At 33.2% G+C, this 25,327-nt stretch overlaps 1 protein-coding gene across 2 annotated transcripts in view; it reads right to left on the minus strand.

Moving 5' to 3' along the window:
- Window positions 1–11,256: 11,256 nt before the first annotated feature.
- Window positions 11,257–25,327, minus strand: part of LOC139528039 (WSCD family member GA21586-like) — a 72,175-nt gene continuing 58,104 nt past the window's right edge. For both annotated transcript variants that reach the window (XM_071323825.1, XM_071323824.1), the window contains exons 2-4: window positions 15,411–15,749; window positions 14,718–14,957; window positions 11,257–11,656 (exon numbers count right to left, since the gene is read on the minus strand). In XM_071323825.1, the coding sequence (XP_071179926.1) occupies window positions 11,322–11,656; window positions 14,718–14,957; window positions 15,411–15,696 (861 nt within the window). In that variant the 5' untranslated portion in view covers window positions 15,697–15,749 and the 3' untranslated portion in view covers window positions 11,257–11,321. The remainder of the gene's footprint in view (window positions 11,657–14,717; window positions 14,958–15,410; window positions 15,750–25,327) is intronic.

The following is a 25,327-nucleotide window of genomic DNA, read 5'->3' on the forward strand; positions in this document are numbered from 1 at the left end:
AAAAATAAACTTAAAAAAAAATCCTTTGTTCAACCACAAAAGATGAATCGTCGATATCTAACAGTATTAAGAATCAGATGGCTAACTATCAGGGGAAATAATGTTAATTTTAAGCAACTATTGGTTACCGTATGGCCTTCATTTTTAGTTTTAGTCCAGACCAAGGGCTAAATTTCAGATTGCCTTAATTATGTACTGACGACAATAAACAAACAAGAACTATCTTGATACAAGATATACGACACATTTATATGTTGGCGTGAAGTTTTGTATGTGAACCATAAACATTTATCTTTTGATTTTTTTATAATTTCACATATATGTTGATTCTGACTTAACTATAAGGTATATCTGAAGGTTTTTTCCGGAGAAAAAAAAACCTTCAAAATACTAGTTATGATAACTATACGTCAAACACAACTTTAAATTAGAGATACAACCTATTTTGGTTTGAAAATCGTGAATTGACGGTCAACAAAGTGAGATGATATTTGTATTTTGAGATTTTTTATTTCAATTATAATAGTTTAATGATAATATGCTTTGACTTAATAATTAACCCTTGGCATTTTAAACTAAGTACAACAGATGTATAGCAGTGTCTTCAGTTTTTGAATTCTAAACTGGATATCAGCTCTTTATACATTCCTTTGCTTCCATTAATTACGATTATTTTTCTTAAGATTTAATGGTCAATAATTTTAAGTTACCAGAATCACTATAAATACTAAAAAATCGAAACTGCTTTTTCAAGTTGAAGACGTGCATATACGCTTAAAGATCGATTAATTATGCACTGACAAAATCGCTATTTTGGAAAGGGAAAAGCAAGGGAATTAAAACGAGAAAGCAAACATGTGCGAACCAAACACAAATATTATAAACAGCAACAAAGTCAAGCACTGAGTAGCATATGACCGAGCATAAATTATGGCGGTGGACAAACAAGTTTACCGACTCAAAATGCTCTCCTAAGTTTAGAAAGTGATGCAACAGCAGTCGGTAAAAATCAATTTAAAAAGACAGTTGCAACAATTCACACTAAATAACTCGTAAGAAATAGTCTAAGCTAGGACATAGATTAACGATCTGAGATATTTAAGCCCGGGATGACGAAGTATGAAAAACAAATGAAAGACGAAAACATTCCAAAAAGACCACACCAGACCATAAAGCATAAAAAAGTCCATTAATGGCATTGGGCTGTATCTGGTTTTTGATCGGTTTGTTTCTTATAAACAAAAAGACTTACACATACAGTATTAAGATTGTTTTAATTGTCCAATGTATTCATGATTCCCTAACTGAAATTAAACGTTTTCCCTATGTACAACAATGTTGTCTTAATTCAAATATCCTTATTAGATTAAGAAAAATATGAAGATAATGGCGAAATTATAGCTGAATGCATTTTTTTTTTTGGAAAAAGGGAGACAATTCAATCTCAAATACAGTCTTAATTGTGATTTCTTACGTATACTTTATGTATGACGTTAGTAAAGTTAGATATCGAGAATTCTCTACTAGCAGAACTACACAAATACAGATATCTACTTTAGATATCATCGCTACTACCAACACTACAGGAATACAGATTTTAAATTATTCAAAGATCACCCCTACTAGCAGAACTACACGAATACAGATATCTACTTTAGATATCACCGCTACTAGCAACACTACAGGAATACAGATTAATAGGCGGTTTTTTCTACAAAAGACATATCATTGACGCTCGAATAAAAAACTAATAAAGTACCATGTTGAAGAGAATCAAGTTCCCAAAATCCTAAAAGGCTTTGCAAACAACTGCTATCATGGTTATATTTTCTGTGGGTGGGAAATCCTTAGTCTTTCGAAAAACACAGTTATGTTAACAGTTAATGCGATATTCCCGTGCTTGCATTTCCTATCATGATTTTCTTGATAGGAGTTGCTGCTCACAAGGAAGCTATTAAACCAAGAGTTCCAAATGGTGAAGTTGCAATCATCTCTTCGTAAATTTTACGGACGCCATCACGAGTTTGTTGACAGTTATGAATAACCGTTTCACAAATGATATCGGATGGGACCTTTTATAAAGGCTGAGTAGCAGTTGATTGCTCTTAAATACCGACAAATTATACATATTAAATATGTTCGGCTTTATATCTTTTTTGATCTGAGCGTCACTAATGGCCACAGACCACAATTAATTCCTCTATCAGTTCTTTATAACGTTTTGTATCATTAAAAAAATTGCACCATGCACTTTTGTCAAATTTTCTGTGTGTGTAATGTATAGTCCTAGTCCAAATATATATTCAGAAAGATTGAAGCAATCACTTTTACAAATTTAGCCAATACACATCCATACCCCTATTGACAAGTCAAGAGATGTTCCGAAAACTGTAAATATGAACTTTTTCAACTTGGCCGAATCACGCATTCCATATCAAAATCAGTTTAAATACAACATCCAACAATTTATTTCACCTCTCTTCTTTCATTTCCACCCAAAAAAATCTAAGAAATGAGCGAGGAAGGGAAAGAAAAAAAATTAGGGAAAACTACACTCTAATTAAAAGGAACTATATTCGTGGACAACGAAAAGCGATGAGTCTTGTGTAGACAAAACGCGCCGTATTAAATTATAATCCTGGAACCTTTGATAAATAATTACACAGTATCAACGAAAAATGACAAAATCATAATGATTAAAAACAGACAATCCCCACAATTGTTCAATTTTAATACAAAATAAACATATTAAAAAAATCTAAAGCCCTCTCTAACTGATTTTTTACGGTTTTTTGTCTAATAATATGATGTAATTCTAATATACCAGATAAAAAGAATCAATTTCAAACATGTTTTATCACGCCACGTTTTAATGTGAATGTCTCAATGAACGATTTTGTTTTATGTGGTTGCTGTAGCTACTGTCTCTCATATTTTAGTGACGTAGTCAGTAATTATTTTGGTATGGGACTTAATGACGCTTTACTGTATATACTATGACCGATTGGACGCAAATACGGAATTTACCAAAATCAGTATTATAATACATTCAAGTAAAGAAGGTGTCATTATATCGCCAGTGTCAAATTGTTTGGATTGTGTAGGCTAAGTTGTTAATACAGCAGCAAGTAAATATCACTGACCGGTTCATTATATCTAACATTGAAACGAATTATGATAAATTATGGTATTAATTACTCCAAGGCTGTAAATGTGTTTTATCGACTTAGTGTAACTGGAAATGCAGTCTAAAATTTCCAATGGGGAAAAATAAATTCAAAGTGGACACAGTATTATTCTTGATATAAAGCATAGCAAAATAAATATATCACATTTTTATTACCTGTCAACAGCTTTATTTTTATATAAATCATTTTCCTTTGGAGTCCGTCCGTCCCAATATACACACCAATATAGATTGTAACGCATAAGGTTGTGCTTCTACACCAACTTTTGTTAGATATTAATAATAGGATACTATTAGGTTGCAATTTGTTATAAAAAAACACACTTTAAACAGTTTAGAACGATAAATAAAAGTCAGTTATAACGCAACTGTTTCAAATTTGTTAAACGGTACAGAATGCAACAATATTATATCTTATGCTTATATATATTTCACAGCTAGGTACTTTGTAATCTCTGAATAATACTTATATTATTATTATATATTTTTGTATAAGGCAAGTACATGTACCAGTACATAATTTACTTCATTAGAGAAAATCACATATACATGTACTTTATTCCTATGTGACGTATACACGCGAAGCAATGAATGTGTTTTTAATTTGATAGATGATTTTGTGCCTTTTTTTAATTTTTTTTTTTTTTTAAGATTGTAACACAGTGACGACTGCTGCACACATATCTGAAGTATTTTTATTTAGTATGTCTTTTGTTCACACATCGTTGTAAATTTCAACGGAATTTGATGAGACTGCCGTACAAGTGGGAGGTAAAGCGCTAAAAAACCAGGTTCAATCCACCATTTTCAACATTTGAAAATGCCTTTACCAAGTCAAGAATATGACAGGTGTTGTCCTTTCGTTTGATGTGTTTTGTCATTTGATTTTGCCGTGTGATTAGGGACTTTCCGATTGAATTTTCCTCGGAGTTCAGTATTTTTGTAATTTTACTTTATACTCCACTTTCAGAACCGTCAGTCTTTAGCAGTCAAATTGTGTGCATTTCTTTTTAGCTATGATAAAAAAAAACTGATACATGGTTAGTTTTTAACTCTGTACTTACGTCTGAATGCGACAGATATCCTGTTGAAGGACAGTATTGATTTTAGTTGTTTTATCACAATTCAGACTATTGTGTTTCTCATTCATTTTGTCCTGTTGTTTCTTGTGGATAATTGTTTATTTGGCAGTAACTCAGCATTCCATTCTTTTTTTACTTTTTTTTTTATATATATAAAGCTATAGGAATCTTTCAATTCTTTTTTTCAGATTATGAGACGTTTGGGTCATATATATTACTTCAGTTATTTGCTTTTTTTACCATTAAACTGTAAGTTTCTCTCGGTTTTACTTTGAAATCTGGATTTGTTCTCTCTAAATGGATTTAAAACTTTTGAACAGCGCTATACTACTGTTGCCTTTATTTAATGGTGACAACATATAACTTTTATACATTGTACATATATATACGAAGACGTGGTATAAATATCAATAGAAAACTCTCAATCCAAGTCAACATCTGTAAAAGTAAACCATTACCAGTCAAAGTAAGGTCTTCAACACGGAGCCTTGGCTCATACCGAACAGCAGTTGGTTTCCCCGTTAGAATGGTTTTGCGCAAGAAATTTTAATGGCCCTTTATAACTTGCCATTCGGTGTGAGCCTAGGCTCCGTGTTCAAAACCGTACCTTGACCTATAATGGTCTACTTTTATACACTGCGACTTGGATGGAGAGTTGTCTCATTGGCACTCATACCACATCTTTCTATATCTATAATATATAAAGATCCTCAATGCTCTTTAGCTTTCTATTTGTTTGGCTTTATAAATATTTTGATATGAGCGTCACTGATGAGCCTTATGTAGACGAAACGCGCGTCTGGCGTACTGAATTACAATCCTGGTACCTTTGATAACTATATAAAGAATAGAGAAACATAGTGCCAAATATTTAAAGAATGGTGAGGTGCTAGAGTATAAAGAATATAGAATAATGGACAAAACGTTTAAAGGATAGATACAAATGGCTTAATTGTTTTTAAAAAATACAAAAATGGTACCTTGACCCTTGTGTAAATGTTTGAAACAAATTACTCCAAAATTCATGGATAAGTCAATTATTGAAGTCGATTTTTTTCCTTAGTGAAATTGTTCTGGAAAAAAGTAGAATCTAAAAAATACTGAACTTAGAGGAAATATCTTCTACCCAGTTAGTCGTCCAAAATATGTATGACGTTAAGCAATCAACAATCAACCAGTCTCTAGTTATAAAACTCTGAAGATAGTTTAAACATTTAAAATATTTGAGATGCATTTATTATACCCAACGCATTTTATTGCGTCGGGTTTAATGTTTTTGATCCGTCCATCTCTCCGTCCGCCTGGCCGTCAGTCATGTTCTTGTTATCGCAACTTCTCTGAAACCATACAACAGAATTTCATGAAACTTTGTAGATAATAAGGACATACTATGTAAATGTGCATATTGACAGAAAATTATGATTCAATTTCTTTTCTTGGAGATACGCCCCTTTGAACTTTTTTGTCTCAATATTCTATTGTAATAGTTTGTCATCGCAACTCCTCTTAAAATATACAACAGAAGTTCATGAAATATTGTAGATAATAAGGACATACTATGTAAATGTGTAGTATACCTTACATAATAACGACTTTACGGTTCAGTTTGCAAGCAAGCTAACCAAGGATTCTCCCTTTCATTACACACTCAATGAAATCGGCTGTAATTGAGGTCTGGAGCTGGCATTTCAATAACTGCTAGTAGTCCTTTGTTAATTTATGTACTATTGTCATTTGTTAGGTTTCTTTTGTTACATATTCCGACTTGTACTTCTCTTTAACTGAGGTTTACTGTGTATATTGCTGTGCGTTTGTTTTTCCTACATTGGATAGATGTATAGGGGAAGGGTTGAGATCTCAAAAACATGTTCAACCTCGCTGCAGTTTTGCGCCTGTCCCAAGTCAGGAGCCTCTGGCCCTTTGATAATCTTGACTGATTTAAATCTTAGTTTCTTGTGTATACGGTAAACAGCTAAAACGTTTTTGTATAGTTTCATCCATTGATGAAGTCCGTCCGTTGCGTATTTTATCCCAAAATTTACCTCAGAGATATTTTTATCGTTCGGCTGCTGTCCTATTGACGTATGTGCAATATCTCAAATTATCTAAATCCTGTGGATCATAGTAGATGCTATTTTACCTTTTAAGTTTTCTGAAAACGTGTTTTGTATATAGAAAGAAGTAGATAAGGTATGAGTGCCATATGAGATCACTTTCCATCCAAGACGCAGTCTAATAAACTAAGTTTGTCTTATGGGTACTTGTGTTTGTCACTGTTGTTGCTGTCTGTTGGACGAATACATAAAATCTCCGTGTCATCACCAAACATATTTATGGCTATATATCGGGTAATTCAAACACTTGTTTCTTCTCATAGAAACCACTCTTCTTTAATCTGAGCATGGAACGAGTACTGCATATCACGAACTATAAATGTGGATACAAAAAATGAAAAACTAAGCAAAAGTGTTAATCCCGCATTGCACGAAAAAATGTGTTGTATTGCAGTAAATGACATGTGTTCTTGTTTGATTGTAATCACGTGGTAGTCAATCATGCATTGTTACTCATTTAGTGGATTCAAGGGGTACAATCAAAATCACGTGATGGATATACACACACCGGAAGTTACAGTCGAATTCGCCGCTTGAAAGGTTAGTATTTGCATTTTCTTGCTTATATCAATTAAATTTTGATTAATAAGTTGGCACACCGAATGTCGGATAGTATGTAGTTTTAAAATACACAATTGTGTTTGCTAGAAAGCGTGCAGTTATTGCAAACACTTCGACACAGTTCCAAATTTTCGACGGATAACACACACACTCAATATTTTTTCAACGGATAACCGCACACTTTGAATATTTTTAATCAAAATTTGATAAAATTGTTTTCTTTATGATTTGTTTGGCAAAATAAATGCATGTCTCAATTCAACACCGCCACTATTGTTTTATACAATAAATTTTTTACGATAAACGCTTGGTTTATTGTCGAAAATCCAATTTTCAAAAATGATACCACACACACCGAAAAAAACAACGGATAACACACACACATTATTTAAGCTAATCGCAAAGAACGTAAAAACAAACAATCATCATGACATGCAGTTCGTACTAAGTGGTTGTCTTCATGAGTTTATAGTCTAAACCATTCATTATTTAAGTTTATCTCGTATAAATAATGAAATTTTGGCTAGTATTTGCGGCAACATTTGTGCGACTTGTGATTGGATCATGCCATGCTTTTACGTATTCTGTAAAATGTTTATTTTTTTTAATTTTAGGACATAATGGGAAGTAAAGTTTGACTTGCTGAAAAAAACAAGCTTGCATTCATTACATGAATATGGCCCCTGTCCATCATGCCTCATCTCATGTTGTCGTAAACCACTTCGACCTTTAAATTTCTTTCCACAGTGCTTGCACAAATGTGACATATTCTATAAAATGAATATAAGAAAAACAATCTAACAATAGATATAATCTATTTAAAAACTTATCTCTCATCGCTTCTGTTTTAAGATATGTTGGTGTCATGCGTGAGTTACTACTACGGGAGAAGTTAACGACTATGACTGGCTATAAAGCCCTTTTACGGTAGGAAAACTGAAATTTATGTATTTATATTGATATGCAAATGAGATGATTTCGGTTCTGTATGTTAATCAAACCTGTTCGCCCTTCGTTATACAAATGCGTTAAGTCCCTTCGATTAACAATCAAGGTCGTGAAAGCTGCAAAATGATTGATTTGTCGAACAGAACACCATTCCGAGTTCACTTGTATAAATTTTTAAGACCTCTAACCAGGTTTTGTAAGATACACCACGCGACATACAAGAAAATTAAAATGAGAGATTGCTGACCTCATTGCTTTTCAATTAAAATGTTATATAGGTTAAGGCTTATATTAAATTGTTCTTATGTTTTTAGTATAATGTAGTCAAATACATCATTTGACTTTGCTTGAAACTTTGTAAATACCTTCAGTTTCGGTTTGTGTGTGTGTGTGTTATCCGTTAAATTAATGGGGTGTGTGTGGTATCATTTGTGAAAATCGGCTATTCTACTGTCAAACGACCATTTATCGTAATTATTTGATTGATTAAATCAAAATTAAAGATGATGAATTAAAAAATGCATTCTTTTTCCACTAAAAATGCCCTTCACATTGACTTTTCAGAAATTTTGTTATAAAAACATATGAGGTGTGTGTGTTATCTGGTGAAATTTTGGAACTGTGTCGAAGTGTTAGCATTAACTGCACGCTTTCCAGCAAGGATAATTGTGTATTTCAAAACTAGATAGTATCCGACATTCGGTGCACTAGCTTATTTATTAAATTTTATTGATATAAACAAGTAAATACGACTACTTACCTTTCAAGCGGTCTGCTCGACTGTTACTTCCGGTGTGTGTATATCCATCACGTGATTTTGATTGTACCCCTTGGGATTGGTCAGACACCAAAGTAAAAATAAATTGCGTCACACGTAAATAAACAATTACATGTGCGAGAACATAAATATGGTTGTGTATGCATATCCATATAAGGTAGTGCTTGTTCGTCTTTCGTGTGTTTGCCCTGATTGTGTTTTTTCAACCAATGATTTTTTTTACATTTGGTATTTTTTTCTTAATCCATATTATGGCTGAAGTTTCAATATGAAATTGAAATATCCCCTTTTGTCACAAGCGAAGTGTGTATTTTAAGAAAACCTATTGAATTTCAATTAGAAGTCAATTTAGAACTTATCTCAGTTTTAACAAAATTAAAGACAAAATGGTTCATATATTGTGAAATTAAAAAATAAATAAATATATCAATATGTCAAATCCAATGGACGCTATTTAATTCACTTTATCTTTATACTAATATAAATCCAATCGACTCTATTTTGATCCGTCCGTCTCTCCGTCCGCCTGGCCGTCAGTCATGTTCTTGTTATCGCAACTTCTCTGAAACCACACAACAGAATTTCATAAAACTTTGTAGATTCACTTTATCTCTATACTAATATGAACCAAACTCCATTAATTGGAGATGGGACCATTTCCAACTTAAATTTTTAAAACCCCGTTGACCCGTTTGAATTCGTTCTACATTTTATCAAACATAAAAGTTAAAATTGTTTAGCCAAATTACCCTATTTGACTTTTACTACAGCTTGTCACTTACTAGTATTCACAAACAAAGGAGAATGCCCAGTAAGACCTCTTTTTTGTCCCAAACTTCGCATTTTACACACTTGTTAAAACATAAACCATTTTTAATTTGCTATTCATTGGAAAGAAGAATACGTTTGTTAAATACATTTAGAACATACTCATCCTCTTCTCGTCCATAGAAAAGTCAGTTTTTTGCCCTCTAATTTTCATAGTACATGGTTTTCCATGCACTATGAAAAGCTTTACATGAATGACTTTTCATTGTCAGTTTATTATGAAAGTGAACTCGTAATAGCTGCACTAACGAAGTGAATAAAAACATTTTGAATTTTGCAAAATTTCATGCATGTTCTAATGATACACATATATAAAATACACACCACAAAAAAATTGTACGGATAAATAAAATGATATTTATTTCATTTAATATATAATACCTTACCTTTGAGGGAATTATTTTCTTTTTCTTTCAAAGAAACACAATGCCTGACTGCTGATGATATATAAAGCAAAGGATTGTTTTCGGATAAACACAATACATTTAAATTTATCAATAAAAAGTAAGCATTTAATGTTGAATTTAAATCTAAATACAGAGAGTTTTATATTTATAAAAAAAAATCAAATTTCAAAAAGGGGATTTATATAACATTGTGTTGCTATTTAAAATAAAAACAAATCTAAATCTAAGTATTAAATTTTACCTGAAGCAAAAGAAAAACAATTTATCCTTCACAAACTATGTCAGTGCTATTTCATTTCATCCATTGAAATGATCATTACCTATGTTTTATAATTAGTTCATTATAAAAAGTGAACTCTTATTTAGGCTTGAATATTACAATGGGAAAGGATAGTTTTGTAAGGTCACTCGAAAGTGTGAATATGTTCTCAATTGGTCAGACAATACTTGGTCATGTTTTATGAAGATTTAAGCCATCTTCATAAAACATGACCAAGTATAACGTCTAACCTTTAAATGGGCTTGGTGTTTACATAACAAAACACATGCGTCAGATATTACTAGCACTATTAATTCATAATTACTAAAATCTTCACTTTTTAGCTTTCTGCTAATTTTATTATGTTTTTGTTGTTGTCTACAATGGAAGTTTGGAAAAGAGCTTCTTTAATGATCAAATAAGTTCAAATCTTTTAAATACACTAATTGAATCGTTTGAAGTAGATAATTCTGTCTTTAAAAAATTTGAAAAATCTTTCATCAGATGTACTTTTAGGCCAAAATTCGCCGTTACCTGACATTCTCCTTTTCCTAAAATGAACTGCTTATTCCGTATGACTTGTACACTTAGTTTTATCATCTAAGAAGAGTTAGTCTTTCATAGTATAAATGGAATATTTTGCAAAAAAACTTGCTCTACTTTTCTAGAGCACATACAATTTTTTGTAGAGTCGTCATGCTCATTCTTTATTTATTTTACGTAGTGTTTAATTTGTTCTTTTTTTTTCGTTCACCGTTTTTTTTGTGCTTGTTTTGTCATAACGCTGTCCTATTTTTATAATTTGAGGTTTATTTTGCCTCATTACTAACTTTTCCATCGTTTTACAAAAATCAGGATACAGTTTACGTAGAGTGCAAGGACGATTACTATATTGTTTTGTGTTTGTCTTTTTACAAACCCTTTACATGTGGTCATACAAGAGGCAATTTAAATGCTCTTCAAATTCGTACTTACCTGGCCGTATTTTTATATATATATATATATATTCAAGCGTCATTGATGAGTCTTTGGCAGACGAAATACACGTCTTGCTTATAAAATCTATTTTTACGGTATATCTTTCAAAACAAATTATAACGAACACATACATTTTATTACAGAAAATATCTTCAAGAACAGCATTAGGTTGGTAAAATTTACAAACCTAGCTTTTTTTTATGGGCTAACATTGTGATTTCTCCCCAGTATGAAGCCAATGTTTGTTTAATTGATGGTTGATACAACTTCTGACCGGAATAGTTATGATTAGTTCCAGGTCTTTTGAAATGACCGTCAACATTTCGGACAACACACAACAATTCTTTACTGGACACGGATATGTTTAAGAATTTCAATAAGGCCACAATCTCTGCTGATGTATTTTGTATAAGCTCGTCATACTTCACAATATGTAGTTTTCCTCTAAATGTCAGCCATCTTTTATTGAAATTAAACCAGTTGTCCATTTCCTCGAACAAAAATGGCTTCCATTCTGTAAAGATTCAAATAAACAATGAGTTCCAACGTTATTCATTTTAGAAAAATTACGGGAATCAAAATAACATATAAGTAATAATAGAGTTATGAATTTTAAAAGCTCTCAAGTTTATAACATTGTGAATGTGAAAAGGATTTTGCAACATGCTTACTTACATATTTAGTGATAAGCAATATACTTATGTTTATTAGGAAAGCAGGTGGTACGGGGCGCCGAATGGGACTCTTGTGGTTTTGTACTCAAAATTCAATTTTGTACGGACAAAAGTGACTTTTGTTCAACAAAAATGAGTTCAGTTTAACAAAATTTGTATCATACTACAAATTTGAAATTTTGTCATACAAAATTATCTATCAGCGGACAAAAGTCACTTTTGTCATGACAAAATTCATTTATTTTACACAGACTTGACTTTTGTTACCTAATTTGAAAATTGAGCGACAAAAGTCAATTTTGTATTTAAATTAGTTTAGTTTGGTTTCTGTGAACTAATTTGCATACAAAATCGACTTTTGTTACACAAAATTGACTTTTGTTACACAAAATTGACTTTTGTTACACAAAAATTACTTTTGTTACACAAAAATTACTTTTGTTACACAAAATTGACTTTTGTTACACAAAATTGACTTTTGTGAGACAAAATTGACTTTTGTGAGACAAAATTGACTTTTGTGAGACAAAATTGACTTTTGTGAGACAAAATTGACTTTTGTGAGACAAAATTGACTTTTGTGAGACAAAATTGACAAAATTGACTTTTGTCTCAACAAAATTGACTTTTGTCTCAACAAAATTGACAAAATTGAATTTTGTCTCAACAAAATTGACAAAATTGAATTTTGTCTCAACAAAATTAACAAAATTGAATTTTGTCTCAACAAAATTGACAAAATTGAATTTTGTCTCAACAAAATTGACAAAATTGAATTTTGTCTCAACAAAATTAACAAAATTGAATTTTGTCTCAACAAAATTAACAAAATTGAATTTTGTCTCAACAAAATTGATTTTTGTCTCACGAAAGTCAATTTTGTCTCACGAAAGTCAATTTTGTCTCATAAAAGTCAATTTTGTTGTTACAAAATTGAATTTTGTCATCACAAAAATGAATTTTGTCGTCACAAAATTGACTTTTGTCTCAACAAAATTGACAAAATTGACTTTTGTCTCAACAAAATTGACAAAATTGACTTTTGTCTTAACAAAATTGACTTTTGTCTCAACAAAATTAACAAAATTGACTTTTGTCTCAACAAAATTAACAAAATTGACTTTTGTCTCAACAAAATTTACAAAATTGACTTTTGTCTCAACAAAATTAACAAAATTGACTTTTGTCTCAACAAAATTAACAAAATTGAATTTTGTCTCAACAAAAATGACAAAATTGAATTTTGTCTCAACAAGAATGACAAAATTGAATTTTGTCTCACAAAAGTCAATTTTGTCTCACAAAAGTCAATTTTGTCTCACAAAAGTCAATTTTGTCTCACAAAAGTCAATTTTGTCTCACAAAAGTCAATTTTGTCTCACAAAATTGAATCTTACCGTACACAATTGACTTTTGTGATTTAATTTCCATATCAGGTAACAAAAGTCAATTTTGTATGCAAATATGTTTATATTTGCATACCTTTAAGACAAAATTGACTTTTGTCATGACAAATATGAATTTTGTCTACAAAAATGAATTTTGTCTACAAAAATGAATTTTGTCATGACAAAAATGAATTTTGTCTACACAAATGAATTTTGTCATCACAAAATTGAAGTTCTCACAAAACAAGTCTGTAGCACATAGTTTTGTAAGACAAAAATGATTTTGTTATGACAGAATTGAATTTTGTACAAAACCACAAGAGTCCCATTCGGCGCCCCGTAGGTGGGGCCTATTTCTACTATTTTCGTTACACTCACAATGCCCACGAACTCAAGTTTACAAGTTGTCGACTTCTGCTGGAAATTGAATATGAAAGATCGTCTGTATAACAAAATATTAAAATATTTAAATCAGATTACTCTTCAATTCTACGCATTCTACGCATTTATGTCAAACATACATCAAAGTATGTCTTGAACCAAAATCAAGGTAATTGTTGTTTGAAAGCTTTTAATAAAATTGAGAATGGAAATGGGGAATGTGTCAAAGAGACAACAACCCGACCATAGAAAAAACAACAGCAGAAGGTCACCAACAGGTCTTCAATGTAGCGAGAAATTCCCGCACCCTGAGGCGTCTTCAGCTGGCCCCTAAACCAATATATACTTATTCAGTGATAATGTTATAACCTGTACAAAATTGAAACTTGTACACGACATATAGACTATCAAGATTGCTATTTTAGCTATCTTGAGGCATTTCTATTTTGTAAGTTTCCCTTAAAGTGAAATTCACTCAAACGAGCTGATACGTGAAACTTACGTGAAATCATTTAATTTGAGTTTCACATAAATCTGATGTAAATTTCATGTGAATTTCAGGAGTTTCACGTATAAAAACGCATAAAACATTTCACAATTTCGTAAAATATCTTGTGTATATATGAATAGATGCATGTCTATTTGTTTGTTTTTGGTAGACAAAAGGGCCATTAGGCTTCATCCCAATATTCCACTTTCAACGACATACATATCAAAATAGACCTTCACCGGAAAAAAACTCGTCAATATTATGCGCGCATTTATGACGTCATTTACCAGATAGAGGGGATCGCCTGTATCCCTACAATATTTACGTTCATCAGGCGTCTTAGTGATCGTCATTGTGCAGGATAAACTAGAAATAGTGTTTGTTTTGCAAGTACTTACATGTAATCATAATTCCTTACTGACAGCAGTGCTGATTATCAATTATGAGAATTTAATTTGCCGAATAATTCATGCAATATAGCATTATAGTTTTTCTAACCATGCACTCGCTCAACATAGGAACGGAAGTGACAATGCCCCTGGCTAAACGCACGAATGATGTTCACTAAAACCAGATTTTTTGACGGAAATGCATCGAACTCGAAAGTTGTCTATTTGTCTTTATTTTTCTTAAAAAAATCACCTTTCTTAAAATGCAATTTCTGCGCATGTCCAAGATGACCTGCATATCTTCTGTTGAATTCTGCTAAAAGTGCCTCTTCCGGTTCTCTGACTAATAGAACAGCTCTGTCATATTTCATCAATGTTGTGTTTCCATATTCATGAGTTTTGACAACCAGAACAGAAGAGTTGGTGACACCTTCCCCTAAAAATCCATGATATTTCAAGGAAAAGTCCACATATTCACTACCTGTTACTATGCCTACAATAACAGAAAAGGATGTATACAAAAAGACATTTAAAAAATACAAAACAACTCAGACCCCAAGCCAGGAAACTAGTCTTTGTTAGTATTCTATGTCTTTTTATCAATCTTTGTTCATTTTTATGTTTACGAGTTAAGTGTTGTGTCCATTTCGCCGAACTAGTATACATTATTGTTAAGGGGCCAGCTGGGGCCCGCCTCCGCAGGACGGATTTTCTCTTGTCATTTATTTTAAATTTTAAAACACTTTATTCGACTATTTCAAGAAGTTATTTAGGCGGGGGATTTAAGGGCTTGTGCAAATGCAAAAAATTACGTTTCGATTATTTCGAACGGAAAAAAAAGGTCAAACTTAAACCCAAACCTTGTGACTGTTACTTAAAAGTATATTTAAAACGACATTTTTAACAGTCTTGTGCAGGTACACCGGAAGGTCTATAATCATCTTACCTGTCGTCTGCTGAAGTAAATGACGTAACCACGAATTTCCAGATCCTGGATAACTAGCCAAGGCCGTTGATTGCAGCGGTGTCTTAGAAAATAGCACAGGTTTACAAGTCCAGTTCTTAAATGTTTGTAGGTGTCCTAGGTATAAAAGTCCATATTTGTGAACGAAGTAGTTTGGCTTTGATTTAGACAAGTGATACAATGTAAAAAAGTTGCACGCCAAAATATAGGTCACGGTGATCGCAACTGTAATCACAAGTGTTTTTGAACAACGTTGACGTCTGAACATGTGGTAACATTTCCAAACTCTTCAAACAGTCATATTAGTGCTTGAACTCATCACTGAAAATGTAAAGCAAAAGTTGTTTTATTCTGTATTCAACATTAATAGGTATTTTAATTTAAATGATGAAAACATATATTTCCTCGTTTTACTAGTTTAGAACAATACATAGATTGTTCTATATCATGTTGCAATTTTCAATCTCACATTACGCGTTCATTTATTGGACAAATATAAGTTAACAATACATTTTGTTTTTCATTTTATTGATTGTCATGCTATTATGGTCATTGTGATCTTAAAATTCTATACACCATTCACATCATGATGAAAATTATTTATCAGTTTATAAAATCATATACTTATGTTACATAATTCGTGCTAAAACTCTAAACATAACACCAATTTATAACACCGTACACGCGTTTAAAGTGCAATGGCTGAATTGCTTCTTTTGTTCGGATTCCCAATAGGGATATTATCTGATATTAAACGCAAGTAACTCACACTATTTGCATTCATTATAAAACATATATCTACAGTAAGTTATTATGAGGTTAATAAACAAGAATGTGTCTACAGTACACGGATGTCGCTCTATCATTTTCTATGTTCAGTGGACCGTGAAATTGGGGTAAAAACTCTAATTTGGCATTAAAATTAGAAAGGTTATATCATAGGGAACATATGTTCTAAGTTTCAAGTTGATTGGACTTAAACATCATCAAAATCTACCTTGACCAAAAACTTCAACCTGAAGCGGACAGACGGACGAACGAATGGACGGACGAACAGACGAACGGATGCACAGACTAGAAAACATAATGCCCCTCTACTATCTTAGGTGGGGCATAACAATGAAATATCAAACTGAGTCAATAAAATTTTAATTGTTTTACAAGATGTAAAAACAAATCAGCAATTTAAAATGTTTTTTTTTTTTTATGAAAAAATATGGTCCGGTGTTTTAGTATAGCCAAGACCTATATCTTACATCCTATTTTCGGACCATACGTTAAACAGCAGTTAGAGTGCGGTGTCATTTAAATATGTATAGAAGTACGCCGTTTAAAAAAAATCATGTATAATATATAAAACTTGAGTATATACAGGAGCACATGAGGAGCACGGTGTATGCTCTCTAAATAGCTACATCATATGTACTTTGATATATACGTGTACTTTAAGCATGTTTTTTCTGTTGTGGTTTGTTAAAGCAGGTGCGAACGTGACAGATATCAATATCATGACAAATTGCTGACACAGAACGTGTTATACATTAAATCTACTTGTATTAACTTTTAAATACAACTAGATTTGCGATTGCAAGCAATAGCGGATGGCACCCTTCCCCTATTGCCAGGTGAGCGGTAGCCATGGTAACGGCGGCCATTTTGGAAATTCCAAACTCAAAAGTCAAGTCTACATTAGCTGAGCAACATTTGTTATAAGTTTCAATAAATTTGAAGCATTTTGAATTTTTTTGTATTTTTGCTGTTTCCATGGTAACGGCGGCCATTTTGAATATTCCAAAGTCAAACCCCCGCTGCAATTTTTTCCCTCCACAATCATATACCATTTAATGTCTCTAGAATAAATTAAACATTGATGTTCTAGAATGTTCTGTGAAAATTCAAAGTTTTGACCTTTTTGCATTGTTTCCATGGTAACAAGAGCGATTTTGGAAATTCCAACGCCAAATTCCACATCTTCCAATGTTGCTCATCGTTACTGTGAAGTTTCATTAAGTTTGGAACATTTTGAGATTTTTGAATTTTTTGGAGTAGTTTCCATGGCAACATAGTAGTTCCAATGAGTGCCAAAATCATCCAACACCTGTATATAGTGGGCACCTACATTGTATTAAAATATAATGATTCTGAGTTAAATAGTATCCAAATAGTTCCCCAAAACAAAAAACGGGATTTTTTCACATTTGTTCCGTTTCCATGGTAACGGCAGCCATCTTGAAAGTGCCACCCCCAAAAAGCAAATCTTCATCTGGTGGTTAACATTATGGTATAGTTCCATCTTCTTGGGTCCATTCACATTAGAGTTCCAGACTGGACAAAAATGTGTGGAAGAAAAATAATAATAACTAGATTTGTAATTGCTAGCAATAACGGATGGCACCCTTCCCCCATTGCCAGGTGAGCGGCAGCCATTTTGAAAATTCCAAAGCCAAAGAGCGCTTTTACACATGTTTATTAAAATTGTTGTAAAATTTCGTCTCGTTTGTAGCATTTTGAAATTTTTGAAATTTTTGCTGTTTCCATGGTAACAGTTACCATTTCCAAAATTCCAAAGACAGGTCCAACATTGGTACATGCCATGCTACATATCTATAAAGTTTCATTGGGATTTATGCTATATTCTTCAAGAAAATGTAGCTTTTATGTGTTTTCCCATATGGTCAATGTTAAACTTTCGCCCTGTTTCCATGACAATGGCGGCCATTTTTGAACCTCTTGATATTGCATGCACATCTAGGCATATCAGGTAACACTTCCACAAAGTTTCATCCACTTGGGTCTTATAATGAAGAATTTTGAATTTTGAAAATTTTTCACATTTTTGCAGTTTCCATGGAAACGGCAGCCATCTTGAACCATTCCATGGAGCTTGCAACTCTTCACCTATGAGTCCTTCATATAAAAGAGTTCCATCAACTTTGGTGCAATGGATTTCCATAAAACTCCTGGACAAAATGTGTGGAAGAAAAATAATAAAAATAATAAGAAAAAACTAGATTTGTAATTGCTAGCAATAACGGATGGCACCCTTCCCCCATTGCCAGGTGAGCGGCAGCCAGCTTGAAAATTCCAAAGTCAAATAGTGCATCTACAGATGTCTAGTAACATTTTTGCAAAGTTTCATTAAGTTTGAAGCATTTTGAAATTTTGGATATTTTTGCTGTTTCCATGGTAACGGCGGCCATTTTTAATATTCCAAAGTCAAACCCCCGCTGCAATTTTTTCCCTCCATAATCATATACCATTTAATGTCTCTAGAATAAATTTAACATTGATGTTCTGGAATGTTCTGTGAAAATTCAAAGTTTTGACCTTTTTGCATTGTTTCCAAGGTAACAACAGATATTTTGAAAATTCCAACGCCAAATTCCACATCTTCCAATGTTGCTCATCGTTACTGTGAAGTTCCATTAAGTTTTGATCATTTTGATATTTTTGAAATTTTTTGTGTAGTTTCCATGGCAACATAGTAGTTCCAATGAGTGTCAAAATCATCCAACACCTGTATATAGTGGGCACCTACATTGTATTAACATATAATGTTTCTGAGTTAAAGCATATCCAAACAGTTCACCAAAACAAAAAACAGGATTTTTTCACATTTGTTCCGTTTCCATGGTAACGGCAGCCATCTTGAACCATTCCATGGTGCCTGCAACTCTTCACCTAAGGATCCTCTGTATAATAGAGTTCCATCAACTTTGGTCCATTGGATTTCCAGAAATCTCCTGGACAAATTTAGGTGGAAGAAAAATAATAAAAATAAGAAAAAAAAAAGAAACGTACAATAACAATACGTCACCCCAACTCCGTTGAGGGTGCCATAAAAAAGAAACGTAGAATAACAATACGTCACCCCAACTCCGTTGAGGGTGCCATAACTAGAATTGCCATTGCAAGCAATAGCGGATGTCACCCTGGTCCACCAATAGCCACTAAACAGCAGCCATGGTAACGGCAGCCATTTTGGAAATTTTAAAGTTGAATGCCGCATCTAGATTTACAAGTTAACATTTCTGTAACGTTTCATACATTTTTGAAGAATTTTTAAAATTTTGCTTCTTTTGAACAGTTTCCATGGCAACATTTGAAAATTCCAAAGTCATACTGCTGCTTCATATTGTGCTCCCCATAATATTATACCATCATATAACATTTAATGGCTGTAGAATTAATTTAACTCTAATGTTCTGGAATATTCCATGACATTTTTCATATTTTTCCTGTTTCTATGGCAATGGCAGCCATGTTTTTAATTCCAAAACCAGGTGCACAACTAGACATGGTGATCAACATTATGTTATAGTTCCATCAACATTGGTCCATTCAGTTTCGAGAACTAAGCTGGACAAAAAGTGTGGAATAAGAATAATAAAAAAGAATCGAACAATAACAATATGTCACCCGACCTCCGTCAGGGTGACATAACTAGATTTGTCATTGCAAGCAATAGCGGATGGCACCCTTTCCCCATTGCCAGGCCAGCGTCAGCCATTCAGAAAATTTTTGCTGTTTCCATGGCAACGGCGGCCATTTTGAAAATTCGAAACTCAAAAGTTAAGTCTACATAAGCTAGACAACATTTGTTATAAGTTTCATTAAATTTAAAGCATTTGGAAGTTTTTCATAATTTTGCTGTTCCCATGGTAACGGCGGCCATTTTGAATATTCCAAAGTCAAACCCCCGCTGCAATTTTCGCCCTCCATAATCATATACCATTTAATGTCTCTAGAATAAATTTAACATTGATGTTCTGGAATGTTCTGTGAAAATTCAAAGTTTTGACCTTTTTGCATTGTTTCCAAGGTAACAACAGATATTTTGGAAATTCCAACGCCAAATTCCACATCTTCCAATGTTGCTCATCGTTACTGTGAAGTTTTATGAAGTTTGGAGCATTTTGATATTTTTGAAATTTTTGGTGTAGTTTCCATGGCAACATAGTAGTTCCAATGAGTGCCAAAATCATCCAACACCTGTATATGGCCGGCACCTACATTGTATCAAAATATAATGTTTCTGAGTTTAAGCATATCAAAACAGTTCATCAAAACAAAAAACAGGATTTTTTCACATTTGTTTCGTTTCCATGGCAACGGCAGCCATCTTGATGGTGCCATACCCCACTGCACTATAGAATGTGGTGGTCTACATTATGGTATAGTGCCATCAATATTGTTCAAGCCAATTCCGAGAAATAGAATGGACAAAAAAGTGTGGAAGAATAAAAATAATAATATGAAAAAAAGAAACGAACAACTAGAATTGCCATTGCAAGCAATAGCGGATGTCACCCTTCCCCCAATTGCCACTAAGCGGCAGCCATTTGAAAATAATTTAACAGTAAATGCAGATCAACGCATTGCGATATATCTTTCTGTAAATTTTCAGTACATTTTGAGCATTGTCAAAAGTTTCACATTTCTTCTGTTTCCATGGCAACGGCAGCCTTTTTGAAAATTCCCAAGTCAAAAGTCTCATCTATACATGCCAGTTAAAAATAATATTAAGTTTCATTAAGTTTGGAGCATTTTGAAAATATTTGACATTTCTGCAGTTTCCATGGCAACGGTGGCCATTTTGGAAATTCCAACTTCAAAAGTCTCATGTAGACTTGACAGTCAACAAATATAGTAAGTTTCATCAATTTTGGAGCATTTTGAAATTTTTGAAATTTTTGACATTTTGGCTGGTTTCTATGGTAACAGATACCATTTCAAATTTCTAATGGCAGATACCACATTGGTACATGGGAGGGAACATACCATCAAAGTTTCAATGGATTTGACCTACCATTTTAAGAAAGTAAATGCCACTTTAAGGTTTTTGAAGCATTTTCACCATATTTGACTTGTTTCCATGGTAACGGCAGACATTTTTGAAATTCCAACGCCAAATTGCACATCTACCAATGTTGCTCATCGTTACTGTGGAGTTTTATTAAATTTGGAGCATTTTGATATTTTGGAAATTTTTGGTGTAGTTTCCATGGCAACATGATAGTACCAATGATTGCCAAAATCATCCAAAACCAGTATATGCCCGGCACCTACATTGTATCAAAATATAATGATTCTAAGTTAAAGCAACTCCAAATAATTCATTAAAACCAAAAACTGGAATTTTTCACAATTGTTCCGTTTCCATGGTAACGGCAGCCATTTTTATGGTCTTAAGACCTACTGCAACCCGGAATTTTGTGTTCCTCATTATAGTTAACTATCATTAAGATTGGTTCCATTGGCACCGAGAAAACTGCCGGACAAAATAGGTGGAAGAATAATAATAATAATACAGAAAAAGAAACAGAGGAAAAGCAATATGTCACCCGACATTGTCGATCGGGTGACATAATAACAATATGTCACCCCAACTCCGTTGAGGGTGCCATAACTAGAATTGCCATTGCAAGCAATAGCGGATGTCACCCTGGTCCGCCAATAGCCACTAAACAGCAACCATGGTAACGGCAGCCATTTTGGAAATTCCAAAGTCGAATGCCGCATCTGAATTTACAAGTTAACATTTCTGTAACGTTTCATACATTTTTTAAGAATTTTCAAAATTTTGCTACTTTTGAACAGTTTCCATGGCAACATTTGAAAATTCCAAAGTCATACTGCTGCTTCATATTGTGCTTCCCATAATATTATACCATCATATAACATTTAATGGTTGTAGAATTAACTTAACCCTAATGTTCTGGAATGTTCCATTACATTTTCACATTTTTGCTGTTTCCATGGCAATGGCAGCCATTTTTTTTAATTCCAAAGTAAGGTGCACAACTACACATGGTGGTGAACATTATGGTATAGTTCCATCAATATTGGTCCATTATATTCCGAGAACTAAGCTGGACAAAAAAGTGTGGAATAAGAATAATAAACTAGATTTGTAATTGCTAGCAATAACGGATGGCACCCTTCCCCCATTGCCAGGTGAGCAGCAGCCATTTTGAAAATTCCAAAGTCAAAGATAACATATACACATGCCAATTAACATTTTTGTAAAGTTTCGTCAATTTTGGAGCATTTTGAAATTTTTGAAATTTTTGCTGTTTCCATGGTTACGGCGGCCATTTTGAAAATTCAAACTTCAAAAGTCAACTCTGCTGATGCCATTGACCATTCCTGTAAAGTTTTATCCAGTTTGCAGCATTTTTATTTTTTTTGAATTTTTTGACCTTTTAGCATTGTTTCCATGGTAACAACAGATATTTTGGAAATTCCAACGCCAAATGCCACATCTTCCAATGTTGCTCATCGTTACTGTGAAGTTTCCTGAAGTTTGGAGCATTTTGAGAATTTTGAAATTTTTGGAGTGGTTTCCATGGCAACATAGTAGTTCCAATGAGTGCCAAAATTATCCAACACCTGTATATAGTGGGCACCTACATTGTATTAAAATATGATGATTCTGAGATAAAGCATATCCAAACAGTTCACTAAAACCAAAAACTGGATTTTTTCACATTTGTTTTGTTTCCATGGTAACGATAGCCATCTTGAACCATTCCATGTTTCCTGCAAATTTGCACATGGGGGTCCTTAATATAGTAAAGTACCATCAACTTTGGTCCTATAGATTTTGAGAAATCGCCTGGACAAAATGTGTGGAAGAAAAATAATAAAAATAATAATAACTAGATTTGTAATTGCTAGCAATAACGGATGGCACCCTTCCCCCATTGCCAGGTGAGCGGCAGCCAGCTTGAAAATTCCAAAGTCAAATAGTGCATCTACAGATGTCTAGTAACATTTTTGCAAAGTTTCATTAAGTTTGAAGCATTTTGAAATTTTGGATATTTTTGCTGTTTCCATGGTAACGGCGGCCATTTTTAATATTCCAAAGTCAAACCCCCGCTGCAATTTTGTCCCTCCATAATCATATACCATTTAATGTCTCTAGAATAAATTTAACATTGATGTTCTGGAATGTTCTGTGAAAATTCAAAGTTTTGACCTTTTTGCATTGTTTCCAAGGTAACAACAGATATTTTGAAAATTCCAACGCCAAATTCCACATCTTCCAATGTTGCTCATCGTTACTGTGAAGTTCCATTAAGTTTTGATCATTTTGATATTTTTGAAATTTTTTGTGTAGTTTCCATGGCAACATAGTAGTTCCAATGAGTGTCAAAATCATCCAACACCTGTATATAGTGGGCACCTACATTGTATTAACATATAATGTTTCTGAGTTAAAGCATATCCAAACAGTTCACCAAAACAAAAAACAGGATTTTTTCACATTTGTTCCGTTTCCATGGTAACGGCAGCCATCTTGAACCATTCCATGGTGCCTGCAACTCTTCACCTAAGGATCCTCTGTATAATAGAGTTCCATCAACTTTGGTCCATTGGATTTCCAGAAATCTCCTGGACAAATTTAGGTGGAAGAAAAATAATAAAAACTAGAATTGCCATTGCAAGCAATAGCGGATGTCACCCTTCCCCCAATTGCCACTAAGCGGCAGTCATTTAAAAAATGTTTAACAGTGAACGCACATATATGCATGGCAATACATTTTTCTGTAAATTTTCAGTACATTCAGAGCATTTTTTAAAATTCACATTTCTGCTGTTTCCATGGCAACGGCAGCCATTTTGAAAATTTCAAAGTCAAAAGTCTCATCTTTACTTGTCAGGTAACAATAATATCAAGTTTCATTAAGTTCAAAGCAATTTGATAATTTTTGACATTTTTCCAGTTTCCATGACAACGGTAGCCATTTTGGAAATTCCAACTTCAAAAGTCTCAAGCAGACTTGACAGTCTACAATCATATGAAGTTTCATCAATTTTGAAGCATTTTGAAATTTTTGAAATTTTTGACACTTGTGATGGTTCCTATGGCAACAGAGACCATTCCCAAAATTTAATGGCATATACCACATTGGTACATGGGAGGGACCATACCATCAAAGTTTCAATCAATTTGACCTACCATTTTAAGAAAGTAAATGCCACTTAAAGGTTTTTGGACCATTTTGACCTGTTTTGCATTGTTTCCATGGTAACGGCAGACATTTTCGAAATTCCAACGCCAAATTCCACCTCTACCTATGTTGCTCATCGTTACTGTGAAGTTTCATAAAATTTGGAGCATTTCAATATTTTGGAAATTTTTGGTGTAGTATCCATGGCAACATAGCAGTTCCAATGATTGCCAAAATCATCCCAAAGCAGTATATGCCCGGCACCTACATTGTATCAAAAGATAATGATTCTAAGTTAAAGCATTTCCAAATAATTCATCAAAACCAAAAACTGGATTTTTCCATTATTTTTCGGTTTCCATGGTGATGGCAGCCATTTTTTAGTTCCAAAGTTGCACTGCAACTGGAAAGTCAGGGTTCCTTGTTATAGTGCACCATCATTCAGATTGGTTCCTTTGGCTCTGAGAAAACTGCCGGACAAAACTAGGTGGAAGAAAAATAATAATAACAAGATTTGTAATTGCTAGCAATAACGGATGGCACCCTTCCCCCATTGCCAGGTGAGCGGCAGCCATTTTGAAAATTCCAAAGTCAAATAGTGCATCTACAGATGTCTAGTAACATTTTTGCAAAGTTTCATTAAGTTTGAAGCATTTTGAATTTTCGGATATTTTTGCTGTTTCCATGGTAACGGCGGCCATTTTGAATATTCCAAAGGCAAACCCCCGCTGCAATTTTTTCACTCCACAATCATATACCATTTACTGTCTCTAGAATAAATTTTAACATTGATGTTCTGGAATGTTCTGTGAAAATTCAAAGTTTTGACCGTTTTGCATTGTTTCCATGGTAACAACAGATATTTTTGAAATTCCAACGCCAAATTCCATATCTTCCAATGTTGCTCATCGTTACTGTGAAGTTTCCTTAAATTTGGAGCAT

Source organism: Mytilus edulis, chromosome 6, assembly GCF_963676685.1.
Source record: "Mytilus edulis chromosome 6, xbMytEdul2.2, whole genome shotgun sequence".
In the NCBI taxonomy this organism is placed as follows: Eukaryota; Metazoa; Mollusca; class Bivalvia; order Mytilida; family Mytilidae; genus Mytilus; species Mytilus edulis.